The sequence below is a fragment of the Callorhinus ursinus genome, unplaced genomic scaffold, assembly GCF_003265705.2.
Source record: "Callorhinus ursinus isolate GAN/ISIS: 27379988/994484 unplaced genomic scaffold, GSC_fseal_2.0 scaffold44, whole genome shotgun sequence".
Taxonomy (NCBI): domain Eukaryota; kingdom Metazoa; phylum Chordata; class Mammalia; order Carnivora; family Otariidae; genus Callorhinus; species Callorhinus ursinus.
The window spans coordinates 12,212,314-12,228,969 of NW_027397106.1; the positions used below are offsets into that span (position 1 = coordinate 12,212,314).

At 37.5% G+C, this 16,656-nt stretch overlaps 1 protein-coding gene across 1 annotated transcript in view; it reads right to left on the bottom strand.

Moving 5' to 3' along the window:
• PDZRN4 (PDZ domain containing ring finger 4) overlaps nt 1-16,656 on the bottom strand; it is a 351,877-nt gene that overhangs the window by 20,078 nt on the left and 315,143 nt on the right. The window contains exon 6 of the mRNA XM_025883067.2: nt 2,018-2,116. Coding sequence (XP_025738852.1) covers nt 2,018-2,116 — 99 coding nt within the window. The remainder of the gene's footprint in view (nt 1-2,017; nt 2,117-16,656) is intronic.

The window sequence follows — 16,656 nt, forward strand, 5'->3', positions numbered from 1 at the left end:
TTTTTTTTTTTAACTTCCATTTGCTTTCTACTAGGGTGATCTTTAAATCCTGGTTTAGCTGTTTTAGAAAAGCTGAGAGCTATACTGTAAGTCCATACTTATTAAAGAAATTCTGTCTCATGAGCACATTAACTTAGAAAGAGATTTATAATCGATGTTGCTTGAAAAATGAAAAAAAATCCTATCCATGTAGATTATTACTAGGCTCTACATTATAGGGTGAAGTGTATTAACTACAAATTATTTCAGAATAAATAGCTATTTAAGCCTTTATTGGGAGTTTACCAACATTTTAATGGGTCAAACTTGAGTGATGACTTACAGTTCACTGGGGGTAAATCTGTCTATCATATTTTGAATGATGGCTCAAAGCCATTTATTTGAGCTTACTCCATCAAAGCTTTAATTTAAGCAAAGTATTTCAAGTGTAGCATGAGGTTGATCCATCCTATCCAGATGTTAGGTATTACTTTCTTATTAGGTGGTGCCACCTAATAAGTGAATTTTAAGTGATCAATCAAGAACAAAAGACACTTTAATTACATGTAAGAAGTATAAGGAAAATATTCCTTTCAAGTACATATGTTCGGTTCCTGTGGCTTATTTATTGTCCCTGGAAAGTTAAGCTCCAAAGCTGGCATATTTAAATGGTAAATAGAGACTTAGTAGAAGGAAGGGAGGTATGATTAATCATTTGTATCCTATTGAGAAGCTGTTCACAATCTAAAAGTTTGCCTACAGAACCGTAATCAAACTAATGCCAAACTTTGACATTTGTACCTCTGTGCCTATTACAAAAGACAATTCTGCGACTATTTCCTCACCATAATTGCAGGGATTACCATAGCTGTCCATTCAAAAGAGGTGTCTAAGTCAAACATTCTCTGGAGATTTTTCCATTGCAAGATCCAGTCAGTAAAATCTTCGGTAGAGTGATAAAGAATAACGTTTACATTTATAGAGCTGGGTAATTTTTTCTTTTTTTTTTAAACGTAGATCTTTTTTTTTATGTTATGTTAATCACCATATAGAGCTGGGCAATTTTCTAAGTGCATTAATTACATTATTTTTTCCATATTCTAAACACCTCTGTAAAAGCAATGAGATAAACATTGTTGTACCAAGTTTCTAGTCAAGGAAGCTGAAGCTCAGTGAGTTAGGTAATGATGTTAAAGATCATGGCCAAGAAGAACAGCATGGGACATCAATTAGTATCTAGTTTGTCTAACTTCTTTTCACACATATACATATACATATACATGGTTTCACACACACATATATGTGTGTGTGTAGAGATATATATAGGAGGAGTTAGGCAATAGACATACATCTATGTACATATGTGCTTGCATATATGTATATATACATAATTTTCAGTCATATGTACATATAATTAAAATAAATTATACCTTACTACTTCTCACAAAATGATTCTTTGGCCAGTCTTAAAAAATCACCTATAATAATAAATTTTGCTTCACATTTTTTTCAAAGTAATTAACACTAAGAAGAGTGTTTCACATTTAGGTACCTAACTTTCTGAGAGTGATTATAGGGGTTGAATAAAACAAACTCATAGATACATTCCTTGGATATTCAAATGTATCAATCCTGCCAGCAGAGTAAAATGTGTAATATTTGTGATATTAGATGTAAAACAATTAGTCAGTGCTCTTGTTAACAGCACTAATAAAAGGAATGGAAGGACAAATGTTTGCTCATCAGAAACTTCGTTTGATTTCTGCATACTTAGGGGAATTTATTCAAATTTAGGCAATGTTCCCATTTTTGCAGTTTTCCTTACTGGGATTCTGTGGTGAAAGCGTCCCCATTAAACAAGCTGATAATAATTACATTACTTGGGCAACATAATTTACTTTCTTAATTGAAAGTGACAAGTACTGGAACATGGCCAATTCTTCACATTCAGGCCTCCCAAGGATTTTCTCGTCTGAGTCATTTGACTCCATTCCTCGCAGTCTCCCTCCCCCTACCTCCCCTCCTTGGCATTTCTTACCTCGCTGACATAAATGCCTGTGTCTTCTTCATCATCCGTTCTGTAACAGACCGTCAGGCCCAGCTTCTCTTGACTACTAACACGACACAGCTCGACCTCCTGAGAGAAAAACACACAGAGAACGACATTTATCTCAGAAAGAAATCCCACAGCAGAACGGAGAACTCACTGATATTCTCGGGGTCGCCCTGGGAGGATTTCATAATTACTGCCCAACATTTGAAATTAACTTACATTACCAAAATCATCCGAATGTACCTTCAATGTATTTCTGTATCCTCAAGCCAATGTTTCCAATTTTCATTGTACAGGTGGAAAAATGCAATTCTTTTGTATCAAAGCATAAACTTAAAGCTTAAAAATTATACAATAAAGTATAAAATATGCATCAATCAGTAAGATATTTGAGACTGTCAAAGTAAGTAGAAAAATGTTCATAAAAATACTGGGAGTTACTGTGATTTTATTTGTATTTTAATAAAACAAAACAAAGTTCAAATTAAAAAAGACTACACTGGGCCCTGTATCAATCCTTCTTTTGAGTTCTATACAATATGATAATCAGCAAGTGTTTTGTGTAGCTCAGGCCAAGCTTTTCTATTATTTTGTAGAAGCTCTCACCCTTAGAATGAAATGGTTCATCCAGGCTGTAGGGAGAGACATCAACAGGCAATGATTCAAAATGAGGCAGTAAATGAACATGGAAACACATTTACTGAAACACATGGCTAAGGGGCTTGAAATGTCAGTCCTTAGATAATGTATATTGAATCTATTTCCTGATTTATGTTCAGTAAAATAATAATAAATTTCAGTGTATTTCATTTTTATATAATGAAATAGACTTGTACTACTCTCAGAAACAGATGACTTAAGGATAAATCGCATAATTCCAAGCACTAAAAGATAAATTGGTGTTTTCATCATGGAGAGCCTGCTCCGAATGGATGAAGAATATAAGGTCCTTTGGTAAATATCAGATAAGATAAAACAAAGTAAATTTAAAGGGGAAGAGAAGTCTGGATTAAGTTTCTGGAACTCGGGCTCTGTAGGAGTTGCAAATTTGTCTGCCTTGCTTAAAGCTCTTTCTCCAGGTCCTAGAACTATAGGCATAGTGCCCACTGGGCACTCAGTAAATCCAGGCTAATGGCTGGCTGCTTCTATTTCAGATCTTTCCTGATGTTCATAACTTTCTGTAAAAACAATAATTAAGCAGTCTTTCCTCTTTAATGGGAGATAGGTTTTGTGTGTGTGTGTGTGTGTGTGTATGCATGTGTGTATGTGAATGAAAAGAAGATTATAAAGTTTGATTATAATAAGCATCCATTTAATGGTGTATTATCAGAAATAGTTACTGGGACTAAATAAAGAAAAACTCGCTTAACTTCAAACAAGAGGATATTCTACAGTACACTCTGTTGCATTTGAAGAAAGATCCTCCCTTTCAATTTTGTATCTCAGGGCAGGCCTTGTAGTTGGAAAATAACCATTTATTTTAACGACATGCTATAAACCATAGGTAAATCCTTAGAAGGGTAGACTATCATAATAAGCTCTAGCAACCAGTAATTTCGTAGCTGATAGCAAATTAAAATTTAGACCCTCTGTCCTGAGATAACGTACTTTAAGTTGGTGAACTCCATGAAACTATGAAGAACGACTTTGTAACTGGTTGGCAAAGATACTCTAAATTCCACTACAGTGGTTAAAAAGGGCATGGTGTATGCTAAACAGTAAAGAAAAAAAGGTGGAAAGTCCTTTCACCTTGAGGAAGAATAGGAAACAGTGGTGTGATTTGGCACCGGAAGTAAAAAGTACATACCCTGCAAGGGTATTTTCAAAACTAGCAATCATTAATGCCTCCAGAGGGAAAAAAATACTTGACGGAAGCTGTAACATTAGGAAGAAATTACAGCAACAAAAGAGCTTCAATTACAGCAATGCAGAATACGGTTAAGGAGTAGAGAAGCTTGTGATTCCTAAGAGGCCTAAAAGGAAACCTAAACACTCCGTAAAGAACTGAGATTGGGACCTTTAAATTAAAACAAATGAGGAGCTGTAGTCAAAGCTGTGCACTGACTTTCAGTGTCCTTCTGATAGCAGGGGAGAAAGTCCCTGTGCTGTGGGAAGACATTTCCAGAGGGAGCCTTGTTTTGTAAGTGTTTTCTCGACATTCTCAAGGCTGCAACATGGTTTTGGTGCTTGTTTAGGAGATGCACACTGAAAATATTCTGCAATAAAATGGAACCAATCTATGAAGATACAGAGGGCATAAGACTTCAATACCACAAATCAAAGCATCAACTCGAGAATCACAACGGAAAGAAGACTAAGATCCTGAGGTCAACATAATTTTTCAATATTGTCATCCTAGCAGACCTAAGCAAAGCTGCAGAATAGGTCTCAAAGTTACCTATAACATCTTTGTTTTTTCATACCCCACGTTTAAGACACTCAACACCCTCCTATTTACCTTCTAACTGTCTGGAGTTGCTAGAGATCTGCCTGTGTAGGCAGCCGGTGGAATTTCAGGTTTGCCATCTTATTTACCTATCCCCTGGAAAAATGGGGCAATTAATGTTACCTTCTACTTTCTCACAAGTAGCTCTTAGTATATAAAGAAAAGTGATAAATATTTCTTAAAAAGATCATTAATAATTATTTTTTATTAAGTTTATAATTTTACTTCCAGTATAGTTAACATACAATATTCTATTAGTTTCGGGCAGATAATACAGTGATTCAATACTTCTATACAGTACTCACTGCTCATGCTGGTAAGTGCCCTCTTAACCCCCATCGCCTATTACACCCATCCCTCCCCCCCACCTCCCTTTGGGTAGCCATCTGTTCATTCTCTATAGTTAAGAGTATGTTTCTTGGATTAATAATTATTTTAAGTGTTGCCCACTTAGGGTTTGGTTCATATTAATGAAGACTGAAAATACAAAGCCTTAATTCAAAGGACTAAACTTGAGGTGGTAGGATCCCAGGCTCTGAGGGAGACTCAAGTGAGATTTCCTGGATCCCACAAACCATCCAACACCAGTCACAAGTGTGAACTTGCCATTCTTTCTTTGGTTGAGAATGTTTCAGACACTGCATATTTCATATTAGTACACAGAAGCACACATTTTAGAATCAAAGTTCCTTTACTTCTATGATAAAATAACTTCTAAGCATCTACCTGTAGAGCATTTTGTTTGTATGAGGCACAGGTGGCTTTGTAAAGCCTGATTATCTGAAAAAAGTCTCTAGTACAGGTTTAATTTAGTATTCCTTTCACAAAGCACACAAGCCTCTGACTTCTGAAGAAACAGCCTCCTGGTAATAGAGAATGTTTTCCCTAACAACTTTCATACCTTTCCCTCTGTCACTAGGAAGCTGTTTGATGAAAAACATAAAAGTGAAGTGCTACCTCTGTACATTTTCTCCACAGAGACAATTCACAGGTGTATACGAATCAAAGCCAAGCACGCACGATGGCACTGCTAGCCATCCTTAAGACATTTGTGACTGGAGTGGAAGAATCGCTTCATATACCTGGTAAAACTACATTCGTTTGGCTCAAATGTGCTTTAAGATGCTATGTTCTGGAAACATGTATAAAGTCCCCTTAAAAATAAACTCATAGTGCCTAATCCTGTGAGAAACTAATTGCATGGAGATTGAGGGTGGAGGAGAAGGTTAGTTAGTAAAGCTTGCTGTGAAACATCCTTCCAGTCACAGAAAGAATGGGATCTATACATAAATCAGTTGCCCTACAGTACTGTGAAGTTTTTATATATTTTATGACTGGGTCTAAGGAGGTACAGGGAACTTAAGAAGAAAAGAAAAAACTTTTGCTTTCTAGATAGGACTCTGTTGCTGGAGGAAGAACTGAGGCTTGAAAATGTCTACAATGGCTTTTTAGGCAAATTGTTTCCAAACTCTAGAGAGCTCGGAGGCCCATGCCATGAAAAGAAAATTCAGAGGCAGTCAGTACCACTGAAACAACCCAGGGCCAGACAGGATGGTCACTGATGTCAACTGTCAACTGACAATCATGGGAGATTGGGGGGGGTCTCTTGTGTTGATATCATCCTTTTCTTTTATTTGTGTTCCTGGTTTATATTTATCAGACAACAAATGTACTACTATACAAGATTAGTATTAATCATATAGCATTGTCTTACATTTTGTAATGTTGATTAGTAACTAGTGGAATGCCATGCTGACATGTTCTAACAAAACATTTACTAAAAAAAAAAGAATTAGTGGGCAGTATAAAAACTTTAACTCCTACAGCTAAGGGAAGCTAGAGAGTTTACTATGAAAATATTGCTTCAATATCATTATCTCCTCAATAGTGAAAACCAGGTATAATACTTAGTAAGAAATAAATAACAAAAGCCTGGAATACCCACATCACTAGGACAACATCAGTCTCACACACTCCATTTCCAAACACCCATACGAAGCTGCTGCACCATTTAACTAAATCATGTTTCTGTAGAGTCAGTAGGGTAAAAGCGAGAGCAGATGGTCATATCTTTCCACTAACATCCTTAACCTCAGGTCCTTACTCAACTACATTTTCTTTCTCAATGATATTGTTGTGAAATGCAGGCAGCTTTTATTTATTTTTTTAATTTTATTATGTTATGTTAATCACCATACATTACATCATTAGTTTTTGATGTAGTGTTCCATGAATCATTGCTTGCGTGTAACACCCAGTGCTCCATTCAATACGTGCCCTCTTAAATACCCATCACCAGGCTAACCCATTCCCCAGCCCCCCTCCCCTCTAGAACCCTCAGTTTATTTCTCAGAGTCCATAGTGTCTCATGGTTCGTCTCCTCCTCCGATTTACCCCTCTTCATTCTTCCCCTCCTGCTATCTTCTTCTTTTTTTTTTTTCTTAACATATATTGCATTATTTGTTGCAGAGGTACAGGTCTGTGATTCAACAGTCTTGCACAATTCACAGTGCTCACCATAGCACATACCCTCCGCAATGTCTATCACCCAGCCACCCCCTCCCGCCCACCCCCCAACCACTCCAGCAACCCTCAGTTTGTTTCCTGGGATTAAGAATTCCTTATATCAGTGAGATCATATGATACATGTCTTTCTCTGACTGACTTATTTTGCTCAGCATAATACCCTCTAGGTCCATCCACGTTGTTGCAAATGGCACGATTTCATTCCTTTTGATGGCTGCATAATATTCCATTGTGTATATACACCACCTCTTCTTTATCCATTCATCTGTCGATGGACATCTTGACTCTTTCCATAGTTTGGCTATTGTGGACATTGCTGCTATAAACATTGGGGTGCATGTACCCCTTCAGATCCCTACATTTGTATCTTTGTGGTAAATACCCAGTAGTGCAACTGCTGGGTTGTATGGTAGCTCTATTTTCAACTTTTTGAGGAAACTCCATACTGTTTTCCAGAGTGGCTGCACCAGCCTGTATTCCCACCAACAGTGTAGGAGGGTTCCCCCTTCTCCGCAGCCCCGCCAACATCTGTCGTTTCCTGACTTGTTAATTTTAGCCATTCTGACTGGTGTGAGGTGGTATCTCATTGAGGTTTTGATTTGGATTTCCCTGATGCCGAGCGATGTTGAGCACTTTTTCATGTGTCTGTTGGCCATTTGGATGTCTCTGCAGAAATGTCTGTTCAAGGTCTTCTGCCCATTTCTTGATTGGATTATTTGGTCTTTGGGTGTTGAGTTTGATAAGTTCTTTATAGATTTTGGATACTAGTCCTTTATCTGATATGTCATTTGCAAATATCTTCTCCCACTCTGTCAGTTGTCTTTTGGCTTTGTTGACTGTTTCTTTTGCTGTGCAAAAGCTTTTTATCCCAATGAAGTCCCAATAGTTCATTTTTGCCCTTGTTTCCCTGGCCTTTGGTGCTGTTTCTAGGAAGAAGTTGCTGTGGCTGAGGTCGAAGAGGTTGCTGCCTGTGTTCTCCTTTAGGGTTTTGATGGACTCCTGTCTCACATTTAGGTCTTTCAACCATTCTGAGTCTATTTTTGTGTGTGGTGTAAGGAAATGGCCCAGTTTTATTCTTCTGCATGTGGCTGTCCAATTTTCCCAAAACCATTTGTTGAAGAGACTTTTTTCCATTGGACATTCTTTCCTGCTTTGTCGAAGATTAGTTGACCATAGGGTTGAGGGTCCATTTTTGGGCTCTCCATTCTGTTCCGTTGATCTATGTGTCTGTTTTTGTGCCAGTACCATACTGTCTTGATGATGACAGCTTTATAATAGACCTTGAAGTCCGGAATTGTGATGCCACCAGCTTTGCTTTCCTTTTTCAACATTCCTCTGACTATTCAGGGTCTTTTTTGGTTCCATACAAATTTTAGGATTATTTGTTCCATTTCTTTCAAAAAAGTGGATGGTATTTTGATAGGGATTGCATTAAATGTGTAGATTGCTCTAGGTAGCATTGACATCTTCACAGTATTTTTTCTTCAATCCATGAGCATGGAACGTTTTCCATTTCTTTGTGTCTTCCTCAATTTCTTTCATGGGTATTTTATAGTTTTCTGAGTACAGATTCTTTGCCTCTTTGGTTAGATTTATTCCTAGGCATCTATTTATTCCTAGGTTAGATTAAATTCCTAGATTTATTCCTAGGCAATTATAAATGGGATCAACTCCTTAATTTCTCTTTCTTCTGTCTTGTTGTTAGTGTAGAGGAATGCCACTGATTTCTGTGCACTGATTTTTTTATCCTGCCACTTTACTGAATCCATGTATGACTTCTAGCAGTTTTGGGGTGGAGTCTTTTCGGTTTTCCACATAAAATATCATATCATCTGCAAAGAGTGAGAGTTTGACTTCTTCTTTGCCGATTTGGATGTGTTTTATCTTTTTGTTGTCTGAATGCTGTGGCTAGGACTTCTAATACTACGTTGAATAGCAGTGGTGATAGTGGACATCCCTGCCGTGTTCCTGACCTTAGGGGGAAAGCTCTCAGTTTTTCCCCATTGAGAATGATATTCGCTGTGGGTTTTTCATAGATGGCTTTTATGATATTGAGGTATGTACCCTCTATCCTATACTCTGAAGAGTTTTGATCAAGAAAGGATGCTGTACTTTGTCACATGCTTTTTCTGCATCTATTGAGGGGATCATATGGTTCTTGTTCTATCTTTTATGAATGTATTTTATCACATTGATTGATTTGCAGATATTGAACCAATCTTGCAGGCAGGCACCTTTTAATATCCCAATATTCTCCTCTTAGGAACTCTCTGGGATTCTTTGGGAAATAAAGAAGTCACATTTTTCTAGGCCCAGGTTGTCTGCTTCTCATTGTGGGCTTTGAGTCATCTTAGGAAGTCATAAATTACTCATTCTGAATGGATTTTATACCTTAACAAAGAAATATTAATTTTGTGTGTATTGTTAATCAGGGGAGGGTAGATTCATGAAGCCGGTAATTGGTAATCTATGTCATCAATTCTGGACAACGAATAGAAATGGGAGGCTTAAATTCAAGGTAGATGAGAAGTGATACTCCAACTACATAGTTAGTTCTACCACATCAACTAGAGAATCATGCCAACTGCATGGAAAGCTGTTCTTTGATGGGCTCTCTCCCAGTCCTGCTCTGTCTAAAACAAAGACCAATGGCATGTAAAACTAGGGGAAAACTTCCGTTTATATCAGTAATTTTTTTGTTGTATCTTTTGAGAAAACTGCAGTTGCTTTCAGGTATTAGGATCATGTGGTTTACCTTTGTAGAAATCCTGAAATCCAGGATTATTCACAGGTGACTTTTGAGTTTTGAACAGACATGAACATGATCATTTATTAGCTTACTAATGGCATTGCTAAATACCTACCATCATCTTGTGGCTGGATTTTCTGATTTATATGTTAGTTCTTGGTGGGGGGTCTCCCTCAAAATTGTTTAACATGTCATAAACAATGTGTAGAAAAGACTATTCATGAACTGTTATTGCCATAGTTGCTTTTCTTTTAAAATACCATTTTCAGTGCTCTACTGTCTGATCAGCACAGATTACTATTCCTACTCTAGCATGTTTGCTCTTTCACTTTTCACATTCAATAATTCCCTCATGCCCTCCCCTCTCTCTTTGAACAGCTTGGAATCACAGTTACCCATGATAATCTTTAATAAAAATCTACAACTCCCTTGTGGTTCTTTGCTTCCACCGTATCATCCAGCAAAAAGACAATCATGGGTAAAACAAGATATTACTTTCCTATGTTCCCACCTGAGCAGCTGCATGGCCCTGGAGGAAAATGCACAACCATGCTGACCAAACTGACTCTTTCATTGTAAATTCATTACCACAGATGTCAAATGGACCATCAGTGCTGTCCAACAATCACATTATACTTCCGTTGTCAAGTTGCTCCTCTTTATCTCAGATTTCCAATAGGACCTATCCACGTTCATTTGATGACCTTGCCTCAGAGCCCATTGGATGAAGATTATTATCACCTCAAACTTCCACTCTCCCAGACTGGTATTTTATATCTCTTTTCTCCGCAATTCTGCTATAGTGTTTTCTCTCCCTTCACTTTTAGGTAGTATCTTACCTTATGCTTTATGAAGAAAAAAGAAGCCATGAAATAGAAACTGCTGCTTCTTCCTTCTGCTCAGTGTATCAACCTAAATTCACCTGTATCAATCCTGTGGGCTGTCCCTCTATTACAATGAAAGGGAGAGGCCCAACTCTCTCAAAGGCCAATGTCTCCACTCATGCTCTGTAGACCACTCCCCTTTTTAAAAAGGTTTTATTTTTCAAAACCTTTTCTCTTTAAATTATTCCCTTTCTCTTGTATTACCAGTTTCTCTTTCCTTATTAGATCATTCCCATTGCCATACCACACCCACAAAGCATTACTATCATTTATATGGGGTGAGGCAATTGGAAATCCAATACATATGGTATGGTGGTCTGCTCTAGGTTGGGGCCTGCTGGAAAAAGCTAATAAAAGTGCATTGAAGAGATAATAGAATTGACCCTGGTGTTCACCAAGACCAAATTTCCAAGCTGAGAACACTGACTACACAAGGGTTACAGAGATAGGAAACAGCATGTATGTTACAGGAGTTTTAAATAGTTAATGTGTACGAACCTAAGGGTTTAAGACTAGGGTGGGTGAGGGGTCATGGTGGAAAAAAAACTGGAGAGGTAGACAAGGGCCATATCATGGAAGGATGGGCACACCATACTAAGTAATGTGGATTTTGCAAAAAGTAAAGAGGAGTCACTGTAAAAGAAGTAACAGTCTGATTTGCAGTGAGGAAAAAATGGCTCTAGCGGTAGCATAATGGGTGAGCTGCAGGGGTTAAGAGTCAAGAAGGCTAGTGGGGAATGTTACCAGTTTTGCAAGAGGAAATGAGAGCTTGGATGAAAGTAGTGTCTTACCAGTCTTTAACACAGTTGCTATTATTTTCATTTTACTGATGAAGAAAACGAGGCATAGAGAGGTTAAGTAACTTGCCCAAATTCACGCGGCAAGTGAGAGGCAGAGCTGGGATTCAAGTTCTAGCTAAAAGGCCAAGCCTGAATTCTCAACAGCTCCTCCCTCTAGTTCCATGTAAAGTTCTTTCTCCTTTTGAGTTCTCAGCTTAAATGATACTTTCTAGGTGGTATCCCTCCCCATCCCTCTTTCTTATGTAGGGCCCCTAAAATTCTCTATCAGAATTTTACTGATGCTTACTAACTTCTTGAAGATTATTATCACTTATTCTTTCTTTTTTTTTTTCATTAGGAAATCTGTATTTTACTAAGTTGCTTACTTTTTAAAATTGTCTGTTTTTTTTTTCCTATTCTATAAAAAGGTCTTTGCTATGTTTATTGTTATATACTACAATCCTTAGGTGTTAAACAAAGAAATACAGCTCTTAAGGATAGTGCCATGCCCTCTTGTTTACATTCCCAGAGCCAGCATAGTCCGAAAACTTAAGTGAAGCCCCATATTCATTTGTTGGGTGAATTAACTGCGATAGTGGGTTGGGGTGTAGGCTAAAATTGCCTTTTCTGTATTTGTATGAACTAACTGCTATAATGGGTTGGGATATAGGCTAAAATTCCTTTTTCTATATTTCTATCTGTATTGTATTTGTATTTCTACATTTCTTATATTTGTATGATTGTATTACATTCAGTAGGATACATTCAGAAAGCTGTGAAAACAATAGATGTGACTTAATTTCTTACAGTCTTTGCCAACAAGAGATTGTAACTAACTAGAGTTAACTGAAAATTAGGCAAAATTATCTATAAATTACTCATTCTAAGAATTCCTCTAGCGAATTCAGTTTTTATTTATTTATTTTATTCTCTTGACATTTTCTTAGCACCTGCTATATGCCAAGAACTGTGTTCAGCATTAGAAACTTTTATGTATCGACCATTGTGTTTATGTATCAATGCTATTCATGAGTGTTTTACAAATAATATTTCATTTAATTTTACAAAAATATGAGAGGGTTATACAGTGTATAGGAATTTCTGGCCCACCCAGCATTCACTTTCTGTTTTTGGAAGCATGACCCTAAATTTCTTGTGCAGAATTATATCTTTCTCTTTCCCGTTCTATAGGTTTTCAGGCCCAATTCCAGTTCCAGGGGTAGGCATGTAACCTAGATGGTAGCAAATTAGTGTATTTTATTTCTTAACTGTAGGGATTGTTGTAGGGATCAGTATTTGATCCAGTTCAAGCCCATCAAAATTAGTCTCAAGACTTGTTGAAACTTTGGGGAAAAGAACACTTGTCTTTCCTGTTGTAATTAAAACGGCAAGAATGTAGATCAAGAGCATCTCAAAGCTTTATCTTACCACAACATACAGAGCCTGAGGATGGGTTCCAACAAAGAAAAGATAAAAGCCAAAAGATGGAGAAAGACTGAAATTTAGTGGCATCATTTGAGCCCTCAGACCAAGTTATGCCTGAAAGAGCAAACTCTTGGCATTTTCAGTTTGGTATGCCACTCCATCTCCTCTCTTTCTTTAAGCATTTGTTTTGTGTCTTCTGTCTCTTGGATCACAGTTCCAGTTAATTTTAGTAGATATTATAATTTTACTTTATAATAAAGATAAGGAAATTCAGGGCCAGCATTAAGTAATTTACCTAAGGTCACTTAGCAACTATTTTTCTAAATCAGAAATTGAACACAGGTTTTGTTTTGTTTTCTTTACTTGAAAGCTTTTTTTTTTTTTTAATCAGTAGACTTTTCTAGTACAGTGGTCAGTTAAGAGCTCATTGTCTAGACTGAGGCATAAGCATAAAAGAACTCACGATAGTGTGGTAAGTGCCATGGGTTACAATTTTAAATAGGATGTCAGGGTGAGCTTTATCAAGGAGAAGGTACTGGAACAGAATCAGGAAAGAGATGAGGGATTTAGCCATGCGGTCATGTGGGGTAAGCAACCCAGGCAGAAGGTGCATCCAGTGGAAATGCCAGGAGTGTGCCTGGCAAGTTGGAGGAAGAGTCAGATGGCAATCTCTCTAGAGCTGAGGGAGAGGGGGTTGGGTAGAAGACATGATCACAGAGGTGAAGGGGCTCCACACTACACAGGGCCTGGCAGGCCTTATAAAGATTTTGGCTTTACTCCAAGTGATGTGGGAAGCCTTTGGAAGTGTTTCTGCCGACGAGTGAGTGATCTGGCATCACTATGTATCTTGGCACTCATCAGATGTATGATAACTACTTTTTTCTTAAATTTCGTATATTTTCTGGAACCACACTCCGTTAATTTTTAACCCTGGGAATTACAACAACAATGGCTCACATTTGCTGTGTTGGGTAAATCACCAATCACTGTACATTGATTACCCCCTGCTGACTGTTAACAAGTTTAAGCAGGAGATATTATTGCCTCCTCCGCTTTATAAGTAAGGAAACTGAGACAGGGAGGTCAGAATGAAAAATGTGAGGCTTTCTTTCATACATAAACCACACACAGTTATGAAATTAGGACAACTGAGGGAAAGTAAAGACTTGTTTTTCTCATATTCAACTGAGGCAGTAGCATAAATTCCTTCTGCTTAATTTTTAATACTGATTAAATTTTAAGGAAATAATATAATCAATTTATTTCATAGAATTATTTGGAAGGGATTTTAGCCACAGTTTAACTTGCCCTCTGATCCATCAATGTAAATGACTTTCTCATGTTCACAGGGTAATTTGGTGGCAGAGCTGAGTGGAAACCAGGCCTCCTGACTGTCATACAATTGCTTTTTTCCATGATTATCTCCCTGGTTCTTCTATTATTCTTTAAGTCATTGCCTCCCAGGACATGGAGTGGGGGGTGGAGTGTGTAGGGAGGAGAGTGTGTTGAGAGGCCAGAATCATGGCAGGGGATGACAGAGGCTAATTGAAGCTCTGTATGCAGGTGGGATGTGTGTAGGCGGGAACCAGGTTGAGCAGCTGACACGAGCTGCGCCATACACTGACTCAGGGTGATGAATGAAGGACTCTAGGAGAAAAGGGCATGAGTTGAATTTTTTTTTAGTATTCTTTTTTTTTTTAAAGATTTTATTTATTTATTTGAGAGAGAGAGAATGAGAGATAGAGAGCACGAGAGGGAAGAGGGTCAGAGGGAGAAGCAGACTCCCCGCTGAGCAGGGAGCCCGATGCGGGACTCGATCCCAGGACTCCAGGATCATGACCTGAGCCGAAGGCAGTCGCTTAACCAACTGAGCCACCCAGGCGCCCTTTTTTTAGTATTCTTTCATCCCTTCACGTACAGTAAATTTAAAAAGAGGGAACAGCACACTAACTTTTATAGAAAAGTACTGTGCTTTCCCTGAGAGGCTCAAATATGTGTTCTCATTTAGATAATACAGCTATTCACCCCTGGTCCTGCTGTCCTTCTTGTATCTCCACTCATGGAGTTTGTAAGCTATCTTTTCTCTGAATTACTGAAAAATCAGTTTTTCAAAAGAGGGTGTTAACAGCATTTCTTTGATATTAGCCATGTACTTTCTGCAAAGTGAAGATTGGAGAAGGACAGGGTGACCCTTTGTGCCTTGGTGGTCCCTCATTCAATGGCTGCACTTCTTGTGATGCTTTTGAGCTGGCCACGTTTTCAGTAAAGGAGATCAGCTAAAGAGATACAATCTACTGTTTAGGATGCTGTTTTAAAGTAAAAAAAAAAAATCATTTTGAAGAGGCAGACATTTCCTTGAGAAAGGCAAAATGTCTTTTACCTGAATATAAGGGTCTGTACAGATCATTTATAGCTACCTGAAGTGGCAGAGTAAGCACTGGTAAGAAAGAAAAAGCAAAATCTAAACATTCACAAATGATCCTCAGGAGCATCTTCTAGGGAAATTAGGACTGAAATAGGTTATAAATATCAACTTTAGATGACAAGGTACCGTGGTTATCACTGCTTTATCTTAATGGGAAACAATGTCATTAGCTGTCAACATTTTGGAATATTGTAAGCCCTGTTCAATATTTGGCACAGAGGGTGAGACACTCCCTACCCCTTGAGAGACAGGATACATGGGTAAGGACAAAGTGGTGAAGAAGGCAGAATGAAGAGGTACAGAGCTGTAATCTGACACAAACAATGAATCATGGAACACTACATAAAAAACTAATCACTATGTGATTAACATAACATAAAAAAAAAAAAGATAAACCCAAGAAGGACCATATTTAGGTTTGGTAGGACTGAAAGACTCTTCCAAAGGGTGTAGAGTTTAGTAGATATGGTAGATTAACAGTGAACTTGGGCTAAAGGTTAATGAAAGGAAAACATGTAGGACATGATAACAAAAGCTATCTTTTGAACTTGCATGGATTTTTCAGCTAATATTCCATTTATCATGTTTCATGTTGTGTCAATATATTGATATGCAATGACTTCTTTTTTGTGAAAAATAGTGCAAATCCACTGTTTCCTTCGTAGGTGGGGCAGATTAATTGTAAAAGTGGCACAGAAACTACAAAGATCTTATGTGATAAAACATATTATAGAATAAATTTTTCCTGGAAGTGGATGAAAACAAGGACTCTTTTCATATCATCAAATTTTTATACACAATGTTTAAGATGCCAATTAAAAATATGATCAAATAGTGAATTAAATTTTTTTCTTATTATGAAAATCCAAAATATTGCCTGCCTTACTATGACCACACAAAAATATGGTACTTTAGTCCAGCATTTGATGATCAGTAAGAAATTTGATCCACAAGATCATTTATCAAAAGATGCTTGGAGTTCCACATCTCCAGATTAGTAGCACGTGTGTAATAATATTTTTTTGGTAAATACATACTGATTAATTGTAGGCAACAAATGATCCTGAATTCATGCATTATTTACTATTTGCTAAGTTCTACATTTTGCCACTGGTCACAACCCCAAAGTGTCCAAAGAACTCATTTGATAGCACCAATTCTAGATTTATCCTTTACTATCCCTTCTTTTTGGAGCCAGCTCTCCTAAGTTATTTTTTAATGCCAGTCTATTATGATACATGAAATGCACTGTGTCTTTATTGTACTGGCAATAGAATTCTAATAAGATGCATTAAAACCAATTAGTAGACCTGAATATCTCCTGATCTGATGAATGAGGAAAGGAGGGTCTACATTTATCTTTTTCAGATATTATACATTGAGTTCCAGA